The 19,469-nt window shown below is 48.7% G+C and overlaps 4 protein-coding genes across 4 annotated transcripts; 1 reads left to right on the top strand and 3 right to left on the bottom strand.

Moving 5' to 3' along the window:
• Positions 1 to 739: 739 nt before the first annotated feature.
• On the bottom strand, positions 740 to 2,629 carry F5J12DRAFT_52825 (Cupredoxin). Its single transcript, XM_051739894.1, has 7 exons — positions 2,395 to 2,629; positions 1,517 to 2,346; positions 1,437 to 1,457; positions 1,229 to 1,383; positions 1,152 to 1,175; positions 1,034 to 1,101; positions 740 to 980 (listed from the first exon to the last, which is right to left on the bottom strand). The coding sequence occupies exons 2-7, from the start codon at positions 2,294 to 2,296 to the stop codon at positions 937 to 939; spliced, it is 1,092 nt and encodes a 363-aa protein (XP_051600819.1). The 5' UTR covers positions 2,297 to 2,346; positions 2,395 to 2,629; the 3' UTR covers positions 740 to 936.
• A 3,337-nt stretch (positions 2,630 to 5,966) lies between these two features.
• F5J12DRAFT_935569 (laccase) lies at positions 5,967 to 8,471 on the bottom strand (the record flags this gene model as incomplete). The annotated part of the gene is made up of 12 exons (XM_051749619.1): positions 5,967 to 6,355; positions 6,409 to 6,476; positions 6,531 to 6,554; positions 6,609 to 6,763; positions 6,813 to 6,833; positions 6,892 to 7,639; positions 7,693 to 7,720; positions 7,770 to 7,821; positions 7,901 to 8,005; positions 8,068 to 8,136; positions 8,191 to 8,242; positions 8,296 to 8,471. 12 exons carry the CDS (start codon positions 8,469 to 8,471, stop codon positions 6,312 to 6,314), a joined length of 1,542 nt encoding a protein of 513 aa, XP_051600820.1. The 3' UTR covers positions 5,967 to 6,311.
• A 3,421-nt stretch (positions 8,472 to 11,892) lies between these two features.
• F5J12DRAFT_891919 (laccase) lies at positions 11,893 to 14,060 on the bottom strand (the record flags this gene model as incomplete). The annotated part of the gene is made up of 12 exons (XM_051747530.1): positions 11,893 to 11,936; positions 11,989 to 12,056; positions 12,107 to 12,130; positions 12,188 to 12,342; positions 12,396 to 12,416; positions 12,476 to 12,599; positions 12,723 to 13,223; positions 13,279 to 13,306; positions 13,355 to 13,589; positions 13,654 to 13,722; positions 13,778 to 13,829; positions 13,882 to 14,060. The coding sequence occupies 12 exons, from the start codon at positions 14,058 to 14,060 to the stop codon at positions 11,893 to 11,895; spliced, it is 1,500 nt and encodes a 499-aa protein (XP_051600821.1).
• Positions 14,061 to 16,027: 1,967 nt separating this feature from the next.
• F5J12DRAFT_891920 (POT family-domain-containing protein) lies at positions 16,028 to 18,490 on the top strand (the record flags this gene model as incomplete). The annotated part of the gene is made up of 13 exons (XM_051747531.1): positions 16,028 to 16,247; positions 16,300 to 16,334; positions 16,399 to 16,405; positions 16,460 to 16,476; positions 16,533 to 16,660; positions 16,717 to 17,044; positions 17,097 to 17,162; positions 17,218 to 17,557; positions 17,612 to 17,748; positions 17,803 to 17,925; positions 17,978 to 18,069; positions 18,135 to 18,286; positions 18,342 to 18,490. The coding sequence occupies 13 exons, from the start codon at positions 16,028 to 16,030 to the stop codon at positions 18,488 to 18,490; spliced, it is 1,794 nt and encodes a 597-aa protein (XP_051600822.1).
• Positions 18,491 to 19,469: the final 979 nt, after the last annotated feature.

Consider the following 19,469-nt stretch of genomic DNA (forward strand, 5'->3'; position numbering starts at 1 on the left):
CCTTTCCGAATATGCAACGTTAGGGGGTGGTTTCATATGGCGCTGGTTGACACACCGAAACGTCGGGTGTCTAAGAGCCATTTCTATTTTTTATCAAGTCTGATGCATGGGTGAATACAAAGCAGGAAGGACACTGAGCTGCACTAAATGAGTGCGATTTCAAAATTACCACTAACCTATGGCATTGGCCCGAACACCCATGCCTTGCAGCACCAGATCGAGGAGTCAGGATATTGTGTCCACATTATGCTGATCGGTTAGTTGTGGTCGATGTGATGGGTCCGGGGGATAATCAGAGCTGGAACTTTGGTCTAGACACACCCGGAATGCCAACGTGTCTAATACTAGTGCATTGGCCGGTGGCCTACCCTTACGAGTGTGAGACAGGTATCACGCTCGTCCCAAAGTCCCAAGGAAGGTCAAGGAATGAGGAGGTTCCCCAACACCGCTCGGCAGAACATGAAGACTTCCTTGTTTTGTTGTGGAAGAGGACGTTGGTGCAAAGGGGTTGGGATTTGGAAACCGACACCATTGAAAATTGAGTCTGTCGGCATTTCGTAGTCTCACTAATTGAAGTATGTAAGCATCGAGACACACAGTGAGACTCTCAAAAGACTTTGCCACGTCCATCTACTTTCCGAAATTTGGAGACGACGCTAGCGCTGGTCACCAGGCACCTCCAGAGGTGCATATCAAGATAATCCCAAACAATTCCGTTCCATTCCTACAAGGTGGGTCCATGGAACGCAGTCATTGAACCTCCCGTATTCACTTCCCGTACTCACAGGATATCTGCGGGCGCGAGGGCAGCAACGAGAAATGTCCGACAGTAAATCAAGAGCAAAATTACGATAACCCGGCATATCGTAACAGCACGGACAGCATCTGAGTGGTGTAATGCGCGCTAGTACTACTGAAAAGAATAATGATATATACTTAAGCTACGACGCCTTGTGAGGAGCACAGTTGATACCAATACTCTGAAATATAGTCAATAATTTGACCATTAGGCTCGAAAGTCTTGGTGACGAACCTGGAGTGGCTTTACTCTCTTGAGCTTTGGTTGCCGAGAGGGCTTCCGCCATGACAACAGCAAATCCACTATTTCATACTGGTTAGGCTAGGACAGGCAATTTCGTCAGCTGACTTACCTGTGAAGGTGCCAATCAATGTGACTAGAGTTAAACCATGGTCAGAAAATACGAAAAGAGAAGAGGAAAGCAATCACCAATGGAAAAACCAAGGGCCAGGATTATTGGTGGAGAAGCGAATTGTTACATTGTCGTTCTGTGCTTGGCTGCCAATCGAGACTGTATCCCTCCTCACCGGATTTATGTAGTTGTATGTGCTATTGCCCGCAACACGGACGACATCAAATGCGTGCTGTATTTATGTATCAGACAAATTCTGAACATCGATTCAAGGATACAACATACCCCATGGAGGTGCATAGGGTGCTATTCAGCACAGCTTCCAGTCAGTTTACCGAGGGCACATCCTGTCGAAGCCGACTCACCGGACCACCCAGTGCACCCCCCGGGTTGAGATCAGTTGCTGGAATGCTAATTTCGATCGTCTTGTTGGCTGGTAACTCATAGACACTCCCGTTGGGAAGCAGTTGTGAAGCATTCTGAGCGCCGCTAAGAATTTGAAGGAGTACGGGAAGTGGAGGGTCAACGAAGCTGACGCCATCGACAGTGAAAAGTCCCGCAGCGTTGAGACCAGTGATGAGGTTAATATTGACGTCCGCGTTACCTTGCCCAGGGATACCGGGCACACCACTGCCTTGAAGAGGATGAAGGGCACTTTCATCAAACGGCAGAACATATGGCCCTGGATCCGTCGTGGGGTCCTGAATGAGTGCGCCATTATACCTCAGAATGGCTGAGTTTAGCCCTCCGTCAAAAGTCTGATTAGGGAAATCGGACACAAATCGGATCCAGTAGTTGTCCACGGGTTGATCAGCAGTAACGACAACCGAGTAGCGCTGGCCAGCATAAACTGCAAGTGAGTCAACGACCACTGGTTCCACTTCGTTGCCGTCTGCTTCAATAATCGTCATATCATGGCCGTCAATCGTGAAGTTAAACCATGCATCGCAAGATGCCCCGATGATCCGGAACCGATACCTTTGCCCCTGTGTGACATTAAAAACGGCGAGTGGTGAAGCGGGACCACCTGGATAACGTCCGAGTCCGTTGATCAATGAGGAATCCGGCGTAAAGGGGGGACTATTGTACAACAAAGGAGAGGGCTCGTGGTACCTATGCAAGACGGTATGAATCAAGGCAAACATTACAAAGTGTCAAGGACAAACCAATCAGAAAGCACGATAACGGGTCGATTCTACGATGAGTCATTAATGAAGCGCAGATAGCGGAAGAGGTAACCCACCATCATCGACGTCATACATATCAGCAAGGGGATCGTCTGGATCATAGATAACCAGCGGTCCCCTTAATCCATCGCAGTATTGAGTCGGCACGTGCGAGTGATACCAGTACGTCCCAGCTTGGTCCGGTACAGTGAACCTGTGTAAGAAGCTTCCGTTGGGTTGGATGGGGCACTGGGTAATCCATGCGGTTCCGTCAGGCCCAATTGGACTGATGCTGAAAAATACCGTGCCAATGCTGAGAAATGAAGAGCGTTAATTTATCTGATGCCATCAAAAAACATCAGGTCGTGAACTGACGATGCTTGTTGTGGTGTCCATGGAGGTGTCATTTAGTAAGTTAGTAACATTGAGCAAGAATTCGTCTCCCTTGTGTAGACAGATTAACGCTCGACGCACATGGAACGAGGAATAAACGACACCTTTTGAGCTTGAATGAGGGGACCAGGAAACGTTCCACCAGCAAGAACAGTCCTTTAACGTGTCAACAAAAAGGACATTCCGATATTTATGATGCCACGACTTACGATCGAGGAAAGCCATCTGGTGCAATGACCTTATTCGCTACCTCGATGGCTGAGACGGGACCCAGGACATTTGCCCTTTTGGACGGGGCACCGTGGGATTGCGGCCCACTAACCGTTGCCGTTACTAGGTAAGAGTTAACCAAGCCAAATGTAAGTAGATGTGCAAGGGTGCGCATGATGACCATGGTGGGAATACCAGAAGAAGACCAAGACCAAGACGGTCAGAAAGCCCTTGTATGTCTCTCACCTTTATAACGTCTCGGCTCAGTGGATTTCATCTGCTACCCGATGGACAACGGTTCCGAAAAGGACACCGCCCATTCCAAAAGCAACGAAGGCCACGGGCTCTGTCAGCCAAATATGCAACGTCGGGAGCTGGTTACATACATAACGGGCTGACTGACACTTACCGGTTTCTGAGAGCCATTTTTATTGTTGTCAGGGCGGAGCCATGAGTGGATGCACAGCGAACTGCGCTGAAAAGAGGCGCAATTTCCGAATTACCGCTAACCTATGGCACTTCGGAGTACCTTGATGGTGTAAGGTGACCGGACAAACAGAATATTCGCCTTCCTTCAAAGCCTCGACAATTCAACCTGACGAAAGCACAGTCATGTTCGAGCATATTCTTGTAAACCTAATCATCGTGCTTGGCCCGAACACCGGCGCCTTACAGAACCAGATCAAGGAGTCAGAATATTGTGACCATGGGACACACTGGATGGTTGTGGTCGATGTAGTGGTGCGTCGTTCGGAGGACCATCGTAATGCATCGCCGATGTGATCAGAACCGGAACTTTACATAATTTAGGCAATGCATCAGAAGTGCATTAGCTAATGGCCTACCTTTACGAGTGTGAGACGGAGGTCGTTCTCGTCCAGAAGTCCCAAGGGAGCTATACACAGACTTAGCTCATTGATAGAAGATGAGATTTGATGGTTAACAACAACGTTCAACTACCTCGCGGGGCCAGCACGACCAATTTATGTAAGCACATACATATATATACCTATATGCGGCCAAGTATGTACCTCCTACGTGCCAACTTAAAGCATAGTGCAACCATCATTTGTTCACTACATACTTTCTAACTCGAAATGGGGAATGAGGTGGTGAAGGGGGGCCATCGAGATATTGCTTTTATGAATCAGGCATATGCCCGTTCCCGTGTACGTTTTGCACCCGAAGCCAGCATATTGGGTCTTGTTTGCAAGCAAGTGACAGGAGAACCACGGTAATCAGATTCTTTCCCTGGGCCCCTAATCCACAATTTTAGACACTGCAGTGTTCCGACGGCTAAACATTGACTCGGCGGGTTTCAACCTGGCAGTATGGCTTGCTTGATGTCCACACAACGCTTGGACACGATGCACGATCGTCCGGTCTCGTTGGCACACTTTCTTGCCGTACTGACCAGGTATTGGGCACGTCCGCTTCGGATTTCAGGAGTTCAAAGAGCCCTGGCTTGTCCACACTACTCGTTGGCAAGCCAGTTATAACCACGAGGGCATGTGCCCACATTCTCGGGCAACAATGGCATATTTAACACAGTGATAGCCAATTTGTCATGATCCATGAGTGCAGGTGATGCTCTCCCTTCCCTGCTAAGCGTAGCTGAGAGGTAGAGCTGTAAATGTTGGCGAACTCGGGCGAGCATCTTTCTTGGCTAAATTCCCTGTCCCAATCTGTATCTTTGGCGGCTATTCGGCGTGCCCGTTTCGCCGCAGTTAGATCCGATGGCGAATGGTACGTGCAAATATAATACATATTTTTAGATTGGGGCGTACTGCTCAGGAAGTCTTCTAGTGGAGGTGATAGGCCGAATATCTGCGCCCAGTTAGTAAACCACAGGTGAGATTACATTACAGTCTGGCCCATTCGCGTCACTTGGCGTCTACATGCTTTGTTACGCCAGCGTCCCTCTATCTCGAATTTTTTTTGGGACCGTTCAGGCTGGTGGTGGTGTCTGCCTGCTCTGATGGTTTTAACATACCTTACGATACTGCATTGACGGTGCTTTGGCGTTGCCTCCTCGCACGCTATTTGCTGCAAGCTCGTACTCCCTACTCGTGTGCTATAGGCGCTGCTTTTCTCTACGCAGCCAGCTGAAACAATGAATGTTGTGACCATATATCCGCCTGTTGCCAGATATCTCTCGGCCAGCTCTTTCTTGCGAGGCCGTGGTGACAGTGGAGTAGGGGGACACAGCCACATGACGCTTGGTCAGACGGACAAAGACTTGGACATGCAGATGTACTACCGTTAGGTAAACCGTCTTACTGCTTGCTTCGGTCTCAGCCCATTGCTCGTGAGGCTCTTTCCCGCTATTCCAACGGGAGAGGCGAGTTGGGTCCCTTCGAGTGATACCTTCGTTTGTGCCATGTCTAGCTGTGATGATTGTCGCATGGAGATCTGTCCACCTGGCTGGCCTACCGTCCCCAGGGAAGTTAAAAATAATCGGAATGATCATTCGGTACCAGTCTCAGATAGTCTCATCTTCACGATGATGGTAGTGAGTGGTGCCGTGGTATGACTTCTGGCATCATAAATATCCCAGTGCATGCAACGACACGCGAAGTCCCTGCCATTCTCTTGGGAAAGGCAGCCGAGTTATTCTGCACTTGGATACGCACAATAGTCTCCAACGGAGCCGGTATATTGGCAAATACGCTGGGACGGAATGGAATCGACGGTAAACACATGGGAACTCCCCTACACGGCTCATACGAGAGTTCTGCACAGGTTTCCTGCGAAGCCTTGGTGGGAACGGCAAACGAAGTATTGTCCGTTGCAATCAGCTTGTTGGTGCGCCGGTAGCTTGATATTCACATCACCTTAGTGAGTGATCATACATATCCCCCAGGTTCAACCGACCATACTCCACGTATGTTCACTGACACCTGGCTTGCAAACGCATGACCCCGATTACAACCCTGTCGTAAATGCTGGTAGAGTGCCAATGCAAATTTGGCTTCCTGTGGTTACGAAAGTGATGAGGGCAGTGGTGCGCCTTTGTGGCTAGACTCTAGTGCTGAATGCAGCGAGTGAAGCACCTCCGGGGTGCTACGTTCATCCATCTGCGGACTTTGCTCCTTCAGAGGTTTCCATGTGCCAGGGATAGACAGCGCTGATAGGTGCCTTCGGTATGGACATATGACGGCGAGAGACGTTCAATGTTGAGCCAGAAAGAGGTGTAATACGTCCACAGTATGTAGTCATTAAGGGAAATTTTGTACTCCTAGGATATCTGCGAGTTCGAGGGCAGCTGGAACAAGTTGGGTAACAGTGGAAGGATAGCAAGATTACGAGAAAAAAACTCGGCATATCGTAACAGCACAAATATAATGGTGCATGTACTTGCTGGCTGGTAGAGTCATGGTATGCACTTGTGCTACCTGCTAATGCCTTGTGAGGAGCACAGTTGGTACCAATACTCTGAAATATAGTTAATAATCTAACCACTACGTTCGAAAGTCTTGGTGACGAACCCGGAGTGGCTTTGCTTTCCTGGGCTTCAGCTGCTGATGGCGCTTCCGCCATGACAACAGCAAATCCACTATTTGGTCATAGTTAGAGCAGAAGTGCGGACGATATTCGTCTTTTCACTTACTTGTGAAGGTGCCAATCGATGTGACTAGAATCAAACCATGGTCAGAAAACATGAAAATGACAACATTGGATATCTCACCAGTGGAAAAACCAAGGTCCGGGGTTGTTGGTGGTGAAACGTATTGTTACGTTGTCATTCTGTGCTTGGCTACCAAGAGATACTGTATCCCTCCGCACCGGATTCACGTAGTTGTATGTGCTATTGCCCGCTACGCGGACGACATCGAATGCATGCTGTATTCATTAAATTCTGAACAATACAACATGCAAGGGCGCAACTCACCCCATGAAGGTGCATAGGGTGCTATTCAGCACAACTTCCAGTCAGTTTACCGAAGGCAGATCACTTGAAGTTAACTTACCGGACCACCCAGCGCTCCCCCGACGGTGAGATCTGTTGCGGGAATACTAATCTCGATCGTTTTGTTGGATGGCAATTCGTAGACACTCCCGTTTGGAAGCAGTTGTGAAGGGTTCAGAGCACCACTAAGAATTTGAAGGAGTACGGGAAGTGGAGGGTCAACAAAGGCAACACCATCGATGGTGTACACTCCCTGAGCAGCGTTGATACCCGTGATGAGATTAATATTGACATCCGCGTTACCTTGCCCAGGAGTACCAGGTACACCACTGCCATGAAGAGGATGAAGGGCACTTTCATCAAACGGCAGAACGTACGGTCCTGGGCCCGTCGTGGGATCTTGAATGGGTGCACCACCATACCTCAGAATGGCCGAGTTGAGTCCTCCGTCAAAGGTCTGATTAGGGAAATTGGACACAGATCGAATCCAGTAGTTGTCCACGGGTTGATCGGCAGTGACGACGACCGAGTAGCGCTGGCCAGCATACACCGCAAGTGAGTCAACGACCACTGGTTCCACTTCATTGCCGTCTGCTTCGATAATCGTCATGTTGTGGTCATCAATTGTGAAGTTAAACCACGGATCGCAAGATGCCCCGATGATCCGAAACCGATACCTCTGCCCTTGTGTGACATTAAGGACAGCGAGTGGTGAAGACGGACCACCTGGATAACGACCAAGTCCATTAATTAGTGTAGAATCCGGCGTGAAAGGGGGGTTGTACAACAGCGGAGAAGGCTTGTGGTACCTACAAGACGAAGTGAACTAAAAGAAATGTTTTGTAAGATACTAACGACGAACCAGTCAGAGAGCACAATGATGGTCGATTCTATGATGCATCATTAGTTAAGCTTAGCCGAATGAGGAAGTGACCAGACCATCGTCGACGTCATACATATCAGCAAGGGGATCATCTGGGTCATAGATAACCTAGTGGTCCCCTTAATCCATCACAGTATTGAGCCGATGAGTGCGAGTGATACCAGTATGTCCCAGCTTGGTCCGGTACAGTGAACCTGTGCAAGAAGCTCCCGTTAGGCTGTATGGGGCACTGGGTAATCCATGCGGTTCCGTCGGCCCAATTGGACTGGTGCTGGAAGATACCGTGCCAATGCTAAAAGGCAAAAAGCGTCAATTTGTCTGATGCCATCGAAGAACGTCCAATTGTGAACTGACGATGCTTGTTGTGATGTCCATGGAGGTATCGTTTAGTAGGTTAGTAACATTGAGCAAGAATTCGTCTCCCTTCGGTGGAGACATTAACTCCGAACACACAAGGAATGGGAAAATAAACCAAACCTTTTGCGCCTGAATTAGGGGACCGGGGAATGTCCCACCGGCAAGAACAGTCCTTTATCGTTTCAAAATTAGCACATCCCAATATTCACAGGAAGGTCAACGTACGATCGAGCAAAGCCATCTGGTGCAATGACCTTATTCACGACCTCGACGGTTGAAACGGGACCTAGGACATTTGCTCTCTTGGAGGGGGCGCGGTGGAATTGTGGACCAACAACAGTTGCAGTTACTAGGCACAAGTTAACCAAGCCAAACGCGAGTAGATGTACCAGAGTGCGCATGATGACCTGGTAAGAATACCAGGAAATACCCTAGGAGGTTAGGACTTTTCCATTCCATTGTGAACACCTTTATAATGGTTCGGTTCAGTGGATTGCCGCTTGTTGCAGCATCGTATGCTGAGGCATCATAATTCTGTTTCGACAAAAAAAAGCACCACCCCTCTTGAGGTATCCTCAACTCCAGTGCCCGACATTACAGCAATCGTGCCATACACTATTTTTTTTCGAATACGCAGCGTTAGGCAGTGGTTACACGTGGCACGGGGAAACTCTCTCACCGGAACGTCGGATCTCTGACAGTCGCCTTCATTGAGTCAAATCAGCCAGCGGATGAAAAACAAAACACCGGGCAGCAACGCAAACGCGTGGTACATTTCAAACTTACCGTCTCATGACTACAGCTGCGAAGTACAACGGGCCGTGCTGGATGGGACAAGGTGCAATGTCACCGAGGTGTACAGATTATTTACCTTCAGAGCTCGTTAGTCCACCCAAATGGAAGGCACAACAAGGTCGGAGCACACGGTTGCAAACGCAATCATTGTGCCTAGTCCAAAGACTGGTACTGACATTGAAACATCGGGCCGAGTCAAAAACTTGTGGCCACGGTACACATTCATGGTTAGTTGCATTCGATGTCATGGGCTGTTCGGAGGTTCCACTGTGCATCCATCCGAACCGTACTTACCAAGAACTAGCCACAAAAGGAGAACGCCGAAAGCCTGTCGCAAATTTATTTGGTCCGTTGTCACGTGCCCCCATTGTAAGCAGCATGTAATGGACCACTTGCCATTATAATGGTCAGGTTTGGCTAGATTATAGCAAATATGTGATATTTTATCTAAGATATAGTGCAAATGTGTAAAATATTATGTACAAATACCCATTTTTGGCAATCTTTCAATGACACATGGGTGGCATTGGCATGGCTTATAACGGAAGTGTGAACAGCCACCCTTAACATGTATTATAAGGTTCTTATCACGTGCCCAAGAAATTTGCGACACCGTCGCGTCTATCACTGCATCTGCTAATATTGTTACAAGTGCAGGACGCGTGTCCTTCTTGTCCGAAAGTTCCAGGAGCCACAGGAAGTTATACATGACCATGTAATTGGGAGGCAGTACGCAGACTAATTTATGCAAGCATTACTGACAGGCCTGCCACTCGGTATTACTATTGGGCAGTTACACAAAATCTCAGAGCCCAATCAAAAAGTAGGACAACCACGGTAATCAGATTCTTTTTCTACACCGGCTCCGGGCCCTGATCTACATTTTCAGGCACCTCCGCATTCGGGCGGCTAAATCTTGAACGTTGACTCGTCAGCGCGTCAGACCTATAGTTCATGTCGATTCAGGTCTCAACCTGTCTCAGCCCGATAGTATGAATCTGTCGCAGCCCTGTGTTCGAGGCATATCATCATCTGCTCGGTGCCCATGTAACTTTGGGTTCGGGCATGACGACAGTGTGTTCGGTTCGGCGATTTGCTTTTCTTGCTGTACTGACCAACACAGGTCACCTCTGCCGTGGATTAACGGAGTTCAGAGAGCAACCATGGGGATTGAAGTAACAATATTTGGATACCAAATGTAGTGGCCATGACCCATTGGTGCGGGAACAGCTCTCCTCTCCCCGATCAGCGTGTCTTGGCCGAATCCCCTCTGTATCTCTGGCGTCTATTTGGCATAGCCGTTCGACCGTTGTTGGATCCAATTCCGTATGGTGTGTGCAAATTTAGTAATCTCGGCTCCGTTAGGGGCCTAGTGCTCAGAAAGGCTTTTAGTGCAGGCATAAGCCGGGTGTCTGCCCCCCATTAGTAAACCACAGGTTCGATTATGTATCCTGCATAAGGCTCACTCTCGTCACATAGCGTCTACATGCTCTGTAATACCATCGTTTTCAAACGTTTTTTTTGAGATCGTTCACGTTAGTGGTGGCGTCTGCATGCCCAACTGAGTTTAACGTACTGCAGCACCGCATCGACAGGCCTTCAGCTAGACTCCTTGGTGTTGCATCTTTGTACACCGTTTACTTCGAGTTCGGGCCACCCGCTTGTGCGCGACTAGGTGCTCTCTTTCCACATGTTTGGCTGGGGCGAAGAGCAAAGTTCGTGATCTATATCATTTTAAGTTGGTCGCATGCCTGGAGGTTGCCTGATATACCTTTACTCTGAGAAGTCATATCCTGCAGGCTCAGCTGACAGGATATCAACGCGCTTTGAGATGATATTAAGTCCTTCTCGGGGCATCTGGGGTATCGCGTTCATTCTTGTCCTGATGATTGTCACATGTATCAGCAATCAACTGGAGGGTCTGTCCACCTGGCCGACCTACCACCCACTGGGGGTTTAATAATGCGGCGCTTATCCCAGATAGTCCTGTCTTCACAGCTAGTGGCTTCAACACCAGGCTCCCACGTTACCGAAGTCAGTCACGATCCTTGGTACCATGGTGGATAGGAGGGTCACGATTGGGCTGACAAAAGGCGCTACAGTAAGTCCCATTTCTGGCAAACAATGGCCCTGATAGTTTTGCGTATACAAAGACTCCTTGAGGAGGAAAATGGTTGTTACCATGGACGAGGCAACCAGAAAAACTTCTTCAGTCAAGTAAGGTCTGTGACACGTCTCTTCATTGTCGAGTTATGGACCTGCGACTCACAGATGGCAAAATTCGTCATGGGTACTTATTTCCAACTTCAGCTTCTGATATGGGTCCCGGAAAGCTCTATCTGGATGGTCTAGCTGTGATCGTTCGTGCAGAAGGACAAATGAAGCTCGCCACAAAGTATGGCGAGAAGCTCCAGGTACCATATAAGCAGAAGCCAAAGCGTTCCGTTCGGTGTCAGTCGGATACATCCGATACGACGACGATGGTAATTGAAGTTGTAGACAGGTGGCTAAAAAACGGGACAAAAGATAGGGACAGAGAATCGTGGACTTGCACAAATCGCGCACATCTGTGCCGGCTCCACCGAAATCAGCTCCTGACCTCGTGGTATGTTGCGGTTGCGATGCTTGCGTCTTGGCTTTATCTAGTACTGAATGCAGGCAATGAAAGACGGTTTCTGACGTGCCAAGTTCGGCTGTCTGTGGGCTTATTTAACTCCCTCGGAGCTTTGCCAGGTGAGGAAAGACAACGCTAGCGTTGGCAGGCACCTCCAATGATGCATGGGTGTCATACAAAGTGATCCCAGACAATTCCATTCCACCCCTACAGGTATGCTAACACAACGTACTAGTGGGTCTATGCATGTAGTTATCAAAGGTTTCGTAGTCATATGATGTCTACGCGCACGAGGACGGCGACGAGACATTGATCAACTGTACATAAAAGTTCCGGAAATCCGCTATATTGTAATAGCGTGATTACGATGTGTGTGGTGCATACTTACTGCCAATGAGAACCATGTCATGCACTTATGCTACGATGCTTTGTGAGGAGCACAGTTTGTACCAATACTCTGAAATAAGTTAGTAATCTGATTATTGGGCTCGAAAGTCTTGATAACGGACCTGGAGTGGCTTTACTTTCCTGAACTCCGGCTGACAACGGGGCTTCAGCCATGACAACAGCGAATCCACTATTTCATGTTGGTTAGATTGGAAGGATAGACGATTTTCGTCTGCTCACTTGTGAAGGTGCCAATCAATGTGGCTAGAGTCAAACCGTGGTTAGAAATTATGGGGTGGAAAAAAAAAAGAAGCTATCCACCAGTGGAAAAACCAAGGGCCAGGATTATTGGTGGTGAAACGGATAGTTACATTGTCGTTCTGCGTTTGGCTTCCAAGCGACACTGTATCCCTTCGCACCGGATTTATGTAGTTGTAGGTGTTCTTGCCAGCTACACGAACGACATCAAATGCATGCTGTAATCAAGTATCAGAGAAATTCTGAACATCAATACAAGGATGCAACATACCCCGTGAAGGTGTATAGGGTGCTATTCAGCACAGCTTCCAGTCAGTCCACCGAGGGCACATCCCGTTGAAGCCGACTCACCGGACCACCCAGTGCACCCCCCGGGGTGAGATCAGTTGCCGGAATGCTGATTTCGATCGTCTTGTTGGCTGGCAACTCATAGACACTCCCGTTGGGAAGCAGTTGTGAAGGGTTCAGAGCACCACTAAGAATTTGAAGGAGTACGGGAAGTGGAGGGTCAACAAAGGCAACACCATCGATGGTGTACACTCCCTGAGCAGCGTTGATACCCGTGATGAGATTAATATTGACATCCGCGTTACCTTACCCAGGAGTACCAGGTACACCACTGCCATGAAGAGGATGAAGAGTGCTTTCATCAAACGGCAGAACGTACGGCCCTGGGTCCGTCGTGGGGTCCTGAATGGGTGCACCACCATACCTCAGAATGGCCGAGTTGAGTCCTCCGTCAAAGGTCTGATTAGGGAAATTGGACACAGATCGAATCCAGTAGTTGTCCACGGGTTGATCGGCAGTGACGACGACCGAATAACGCTGGCCCGCATGCACCGCAAGTGAGTCAACGACTACTGGCTCCACTTCGTTGCTATCTGCTTCGATAATCGTCATGCTGTGGCCATCGATTGTGAAGTTAAACCATGCGTCACAAGATGCCCCGATAATCCGGAACCGATACCTCTGCCCTTGTGTGACATTAAGGACAGCGAGTGGTGAAGACGGACCACCTGGATAACGACCAAGTCCATTGATCAGAGTAGAATCCGGCGTGAAGGGAGGGTTGTACAACAGCGGGGAGGGTTTGTGATACCTATACAGGACGAAGTCAACTAAAAGAAATGTTTTGCAAGATCCCAACGACGAACCAGTCAGAAAGTACGATGATGGTCGATTCTATGATGATCATCAATTAAGCTCAAACGAATGAGGAAATGACCCTACCATCATCAACGTCATACATATCAGCAAGGGGATCGTCTGGGTCATAGATAACCAGCGGTCCTCTTAATCCATCGCAGTACTGAGCCGACAAGTGCGAGTGATACCAGTATGTCCCGGCTTGGTCCGGTACAGTGAACCTATGCAAGAAGCTCCCGGTAGGCTGTATGGGGCACTGAGTAATCCATGCGGTTCCGTCGGCCCAATTGGACTGGTGCTGAAGGATGCCGTGCCAATGCTGTAAAAAATCCAGAGCGTCGGTTTGTCTGGTACCATCAAAGCACATCTAGTCGTGAACTGACGATGCTTGTTGTGATATCCATGGAGGTATCGTTCAGTAGGTCAGTAACATTGATCAAGAATTCGTCACCCTTGTGTGGAAGCATTAACCCCAGATGCGCTGGAAATAAGAAAAATGAACAGCACCTTTTGCGCTTGAATTAGAGGCCCGGGAAATGTCCCACCAGCAAGCACTGCCCTTTAAGGTGTCAAAACATGGACATTCCGACGTTCACAGGGGCATGACTTACGATCGAGAAAAGCCATCCGGTGAAATGACCCTATTCAAGATCTCGATGGTTGAGACGGGACCTAGGGCATTCTTGGATGGGGCGCGGTGTAATTGTGGCCCAATAACGGTTGCCGTTGCTAAATAAAAGTTAATCAAGCCAAACGCGAGTAGATGTACCAGAATGTGCATAATGAACATGGTAAGAATAACAGTGGGGACCAAGACGGTTAGGGCACCATTGCATGACCCTCACCTTTATGAGGTCTCAGCTCAGTGGATTCCGACTGCTACCCAACGCACAACGCCGTTTCGAAAAGGACATTACCCATCTTTGACATATCCTCATCCAGAGTGCTCGATGTCACAACAGTGATGCCACGCGGTATGCTAGCTGAATATGCGACGTCAGGGGATGGTTACATATGGCGCTGGCTGACACTCTCGCCGCAAACGTTAGGTCCCCGAGAATTTTTAAATCTGTCTAGTCAGATCTGTGGGTGGATGTAAAACGAGCTGCACTGAACAGGGGTGCAATTACGGAATCACCACTAACTTATGGCAATGCGGAGTACCTTGATGGTACAAGGTGACCGATCAAACAGAGTATTTACCTTCCTCCAAAGCTTTGATAATTCAACTTGACAAATGTTTGAGCACATTCTTTTTAACACAATCATTGTGATTGGCCGAAGCACCGGTACCTTGCAGGACCAGATCGAGGATTCAGAATATTGTGGCCACAGAACGCGTCGGTTGGTTGTGGTCGATGTCACTGATGGCACTGTGACCGTGACGAAGTTGCTCCGGGTTTAGGGGTAGTAAGGCATTACGCATTAACGCGTTAACCATCGTTTGTTCACAACATGCTATCTAACTCGAAATGGAGGATGGGGTAATGACGAGCTATCAGAATATTAATCATAGGAGATTGTGCCGAGCGAATCAGCTTCTGCTTTGCGAACAACGTGACAGCAGCACCACGGTAGTCGGGTTCTCTTCCTAGAATTTTAGGCACCGCTGTGTTCCGACGATCAAACGTTGCCTCGTCAGATTTCGACATGATGGTATGGGTCCCTTAGTGGTTTACTGTACCTGCGCCCGATTATGTAGTAAAGCACAGGTGAGATTACATGTCTTGCTTATTCGCCTCTGCATGCTTTGTCACATAGGTGTCCCCTCTATCTCGAACTCTTTTTGGACTGTTCAGGTTGGTAAGACTTAGAATGCCGTGTTGACGGTACTTGGGCTAGGTTCCTGGGCGTTGCCTCCTCCTAGATGGTCCCATCTTCGCCATGAGGGTGATCACTGGTTATCGGTCTCCTCTCTCCGGTTGGTGTATCTTGACCAAATCTCTCGCCACGATTCGTATCTTTGGTGTCTACTTGGCATATCCGTTTGACTGCTGTCGGATCCAATCTCATGCGATACCTGCGAAATCAGTTTTCGTCTTATTGGGGGCGTAGTGGAGACACAAGGTGGATATCTGTGCTCCATTAGCTAACTGCAGGTGAGGTTACATGTCCTGTGTAAGGCTCACTGTGGACCCATAGCGTTTGTTTGGCCCTGTTCCCTCTCAGCATGTACTAGCTTCCGACGATACCCCTCACTCTTCGCAGTAACGTGTACTGATTATACTGGGGATGGTGAAAAAACATCGACTCTAAGGTGTGTCATTCCATTATTTCTGCTGGTTTGGTATGTCTCATTTTCAATTTAGCTGTAACTCTGATGGCCCTCACGGTCGATGGAGCATGACTCCGTCCCTCGCTGTAAACAACTACTACTGTGTAGAGTTCTTGGGCTAAGATCGTAAGAGCCAGATCCAGGAGGTGATTAGGAAGAAATTAAGATTCGTGAGCATGCACTTTCTTTGCCTCGAGTCTAGAATTCCAGTATGACAGTCCTCTAGTTATGTAACTCGGGTCTTCCGTCGGTGGAGAATAGTCGGACCTTCTCTCAGTCCGTGATTAGACCTTCCCAATCGAGGTGTTCACGGGAGTGTTTGTGTGAAGCGCAACGTTCGCTTCCCCCTTTCGCGTATATGTCCATTTCCTTTAAAATAAAAAAACGCGCATGAATATCGTCTGTCCTCGTGTGTATTTCCTTGACTTCCATCTCTTTCCCTACTAGTTCCTCATAGACTATTGTCCACATTCACGTCTAGAATGGCCGGCTTGGAACCGGACCGCGAGATTCCTGTTGCTTTGGCAGAGGTCGAACGTCATGAGAAAATCACCTACGACTATGCTTTGCAAAAGAAGGGTACGACGTCAGATGCAATTGCCGATAAGGTTGATCCCCTTCGCGAGGGATCGGAGTTTCCAACCGAGGAAGAGCTCATCACTCTTCGCAGAGTGTCAGACACCATACCGTGGGCTGTTTACAGTTAGTTTTTATTCTTGTACATGTACCGGCGTCCCCTGACATACTTTGGCAGTGATCGCCGTCGTGGGACTGGCTGAGCGATTTTCTGTGAGTATTTGTTTTTTGTGATATTTGAAGTCGAACCCACTGTGGAATTTTGCGTCATGTGTAGTACTATGGTGTGTGTTCCTTGACTTTTCGTATCAGCTCTTCAACTTTCTTTCCCGTGATAGGTGCAACTGCGGTCTTCGTAAGTCTTGCTTCGTTCTTGCCGAATATTCGACAGTGCCTCACTAAGTGTGGCAGGTAAATTTCATTCAACAACCACTTCCACCCAATTCAACCACCGGCGCAGGCGGTTTGCATGGCCAATCTGGTGCTCTTGGAAGAGGTCAACAAATGTCCACGGGTCTCACGACCTTCTATCAATTCTGGTGTGTAATGCCCAGCGGGTGCTCACCTCACAACCAGACGTCTCACGTCTACTCAGGACGTACATAACACCTATCGCAGGTGCCTACGTTGCGGACACCTATTGGGGTCGTTACAAAACTGTTTGCGTGAGCGTTGCAATTGCCATGCTTGGCCAAGTTATCATGATTATCTCGGCCGTACCTGTTATCATCGGAGGCAATGCCTCTGTCAGTCTTTTTATTCTTTCTTTGATCGTCACCGGCATGGGGGCCGGCGGGTTCAAGTCCAATATCTCCCCTCTGGTGGCGGAACAGTACCGCCGGACAAAGATGTTTGTCTCGGTAACAAAGACAGGGGAACGCGTGATCGTGGACCCCAGCTTGACAACGTCTAGAATTTACATGGTCAGATGTGATGCCATTCAGTCCTTGTGATTTAGAGCTCATGTTGCACTAGTATTTTTATTTCTTCATCAACATCGGCGCGCTCATCGGTCAGGTGGGTATGGTATACGTGGAAAAGGTTCGAGTTGTATGGTGTTGCTATCTTCGTTTGATTGTTCAACCTTCCTGTCCAGTTCATCGGGTACTGGCTGGCCTATACGCTTCCGACCATTGTTCTACTGCTCTCTCCTTTGGGCTTGTGGTATGGACATGGCAAGTATTGCACTTCACCACCAACGGGTTCAGTGCTCGTCACTGCGGTCCGTGTCTGGCGATTTGCCATGCGCGGACGATGGTGTTGGAATCCTATCAAGACTGTTCAGAACCTCACCGCCGACGACTTCTGGGAGAGTGCTAAGCCAAGCAAGGTGGCTGGTGAGAAACCGGCGTGGATGAAGTTTGATGATAACTGGGTGGAAGAACTTCGGCGCGGGTTTAAAGCTTGTCTCGTATTCTTGTGGTTCCCGATTTATTGTGAGCTGCTGCTTGTGATGCATGGTGGGCGATGATGCGGAACGGAACTTGCAGGGTTGTCGTACAACCAATTGAACAACAATTTGACGTCGCAAGCTGCCACCATGAGCACACACGGTCTACCTAACGATGTTCTTCCTGACCTGGATCCTTTGGCTCTCATCATCTTCATCCCGCTGTGCGACTTGGTCGTGAGTACCCTGTCTCCTTCCCTGGTTATCTATGGTTTACGACGGCTCTGCCAGTTATACCCAGCTCTCGTCCAATGGAGGATCAATTTTAGGCCCCTGCAAAGGATCGCTTGGGGGTTCTATACCGGTGCTGCAGCAATGGTATGGGCGGCCGTCGTCCAGCACTACATTTACAAGGTAACCTCCCATGTTCCTATGTGAAAACATCTGATGGATACCTAATCATCAGACAAATCCATGTGGGTACCATGCCGGTACCTGTGTCGACAACAACGGGAATCCGTTGGTATCCTCCTTGGACGTATGGATTCAGAGCGGATCGTAAGTACTTGAGTTTTCGCTTCGTCTCTCTTTTCTGACAACAATGCACCCATGCATATCTTCAGATATATTTTGATTGCGTTTAGTGAGATCTTTGCTTCGATCACGAGCATGGAGTATGCGTTCACTAAGGCACCGAGGAACATGCGGTCACTTGTCATGTCCATGCTCCTCTTTACGAATGCTATCGCATCTGCCATGGGCGAAGCCTTCGTTTGTGAGTACCTTGTCGTGCATTGCTACGTGGGGTGCATACTGACCACTTGCGGTAGCCCTCTCGACTGACCCGCTGCTCGTCTGGAACTACGGTTCCATCGCTGTTATATGTGGCGTTTCTGGCGTCATTTTCTGGATCCTCGTGAGGAAGTTGAATTCTGAGGAGGATAGATTGAACAATATGGCTGAAGGACGGTTTGATTGATGATCTGGACGTTTAAAGTTTAGTTTTCTAGGGTTTAAGGCGGTAAGAATAAGTGATGCCTTAGTTACGCTCTGTATGTTTCCTGGAGTAACATTGTGTATCATTCATGATAGTGTTAGCGAATTGAACATTGGTCAACCGTGGGGTGACAAAAACGGTCTCGAGGTGACAGATCCAAACCATGGTTACCACGAGCCACTTCAAATTCTGCTGCAAGCACAGGGACGGTCATTAGTTCGAAATATCTATCATCATTGTAGTCGCGGTGGGATCAGATTTGCGTTGGAGCCGCTGGCGGCTGATTCGATAACCACTCCGAAGCCCCGCATAGTGTGCGATGACTAGACTAGTCCACGACAACATGAGCGTCCGCTTTGCTGCTCCCCCACATACCCACGACAACCTTCCCAACCGTCTCGCGTCCCATCCTTGAGCTTAGGTGAATGCTTATGTAAATTCAGAAGGCTACGCAGAAGTCAACAACTTCGGGTATTAGATTTCAGATCAAGCGCGAGCTCAGCGTTGTCGATATTCCTGGACGCCGTCAGGCCCAGGTCTGTAAGCGTCTTTTCCCCAAGCAGTATTCACCGTGGCAAATGCATTGAAGTACGACCAGACCACACATGCTATACATGGGCTAGATGTTACGAGCAAAGAATGGAATGCGTCTCTCGGCGCATCTGCCAGCTTGCATTTGATCATGGGTCTGAGTTGTAACAGCAGAGAGTTCTTTACCTTAAATTTTGCGTATTAGACAACATTATCAACCTCGATATTTTCTGGAGACCTAGTCCTGCCTACGTGGACAACGGGGCTGGATCAATCTTCGCTTCCGATAAATGCTGACATCGAATACGACCTCTACTTACTCTGTGCTTCCTCTTTTCACCGTTGTGTGTTACGTCGTCTATCCACTCAGATCTCGATTTCGGCGACGACTGGCCTACTTCTGGTGACAAGCGTGCAAGCCCCCCCCCCT

Source organism: Pisolithus orientalis (assembly GCF_024613125.1).
Source record: "Pisolithus orientalis strain OTSU chromosome Unknown F5J12scaffold_11, whole genome shotgun sequence".
Taxonomy (NCBI): domain Eukaryota; kingdom Fungi; phylum Basidiomycota; class Agaricomycetes; order Boletales; family Pisolithaceae; genus Pisolithus; species Pisolithus orientalis.

Bases quoted from the DNA above. Each gene is read 5' to 3' on its own strand.
- F5J12DRAFT_52825 (XM_051739894.1), bottom strand. From the start codon at position 2,296: ATGTTTGCCTTGATTCATACCGTCTTGCATAGGTACCACGAGCCCTCT. The intron at 1,384-1,436 runs GTATGTTGTATC...ACATAAATACAG, and splicing joins ACCCTATGCACCTCCATGGG to CACGCATTTGATGTCGTCCG. The intron at 1,176-1,228 runs GTGATTGCTTTC...GTTTAACTCTAG, and splicing joins GGCCCTTGGTTTTTCCATTG to TCACATTGATTGGCACCTTC.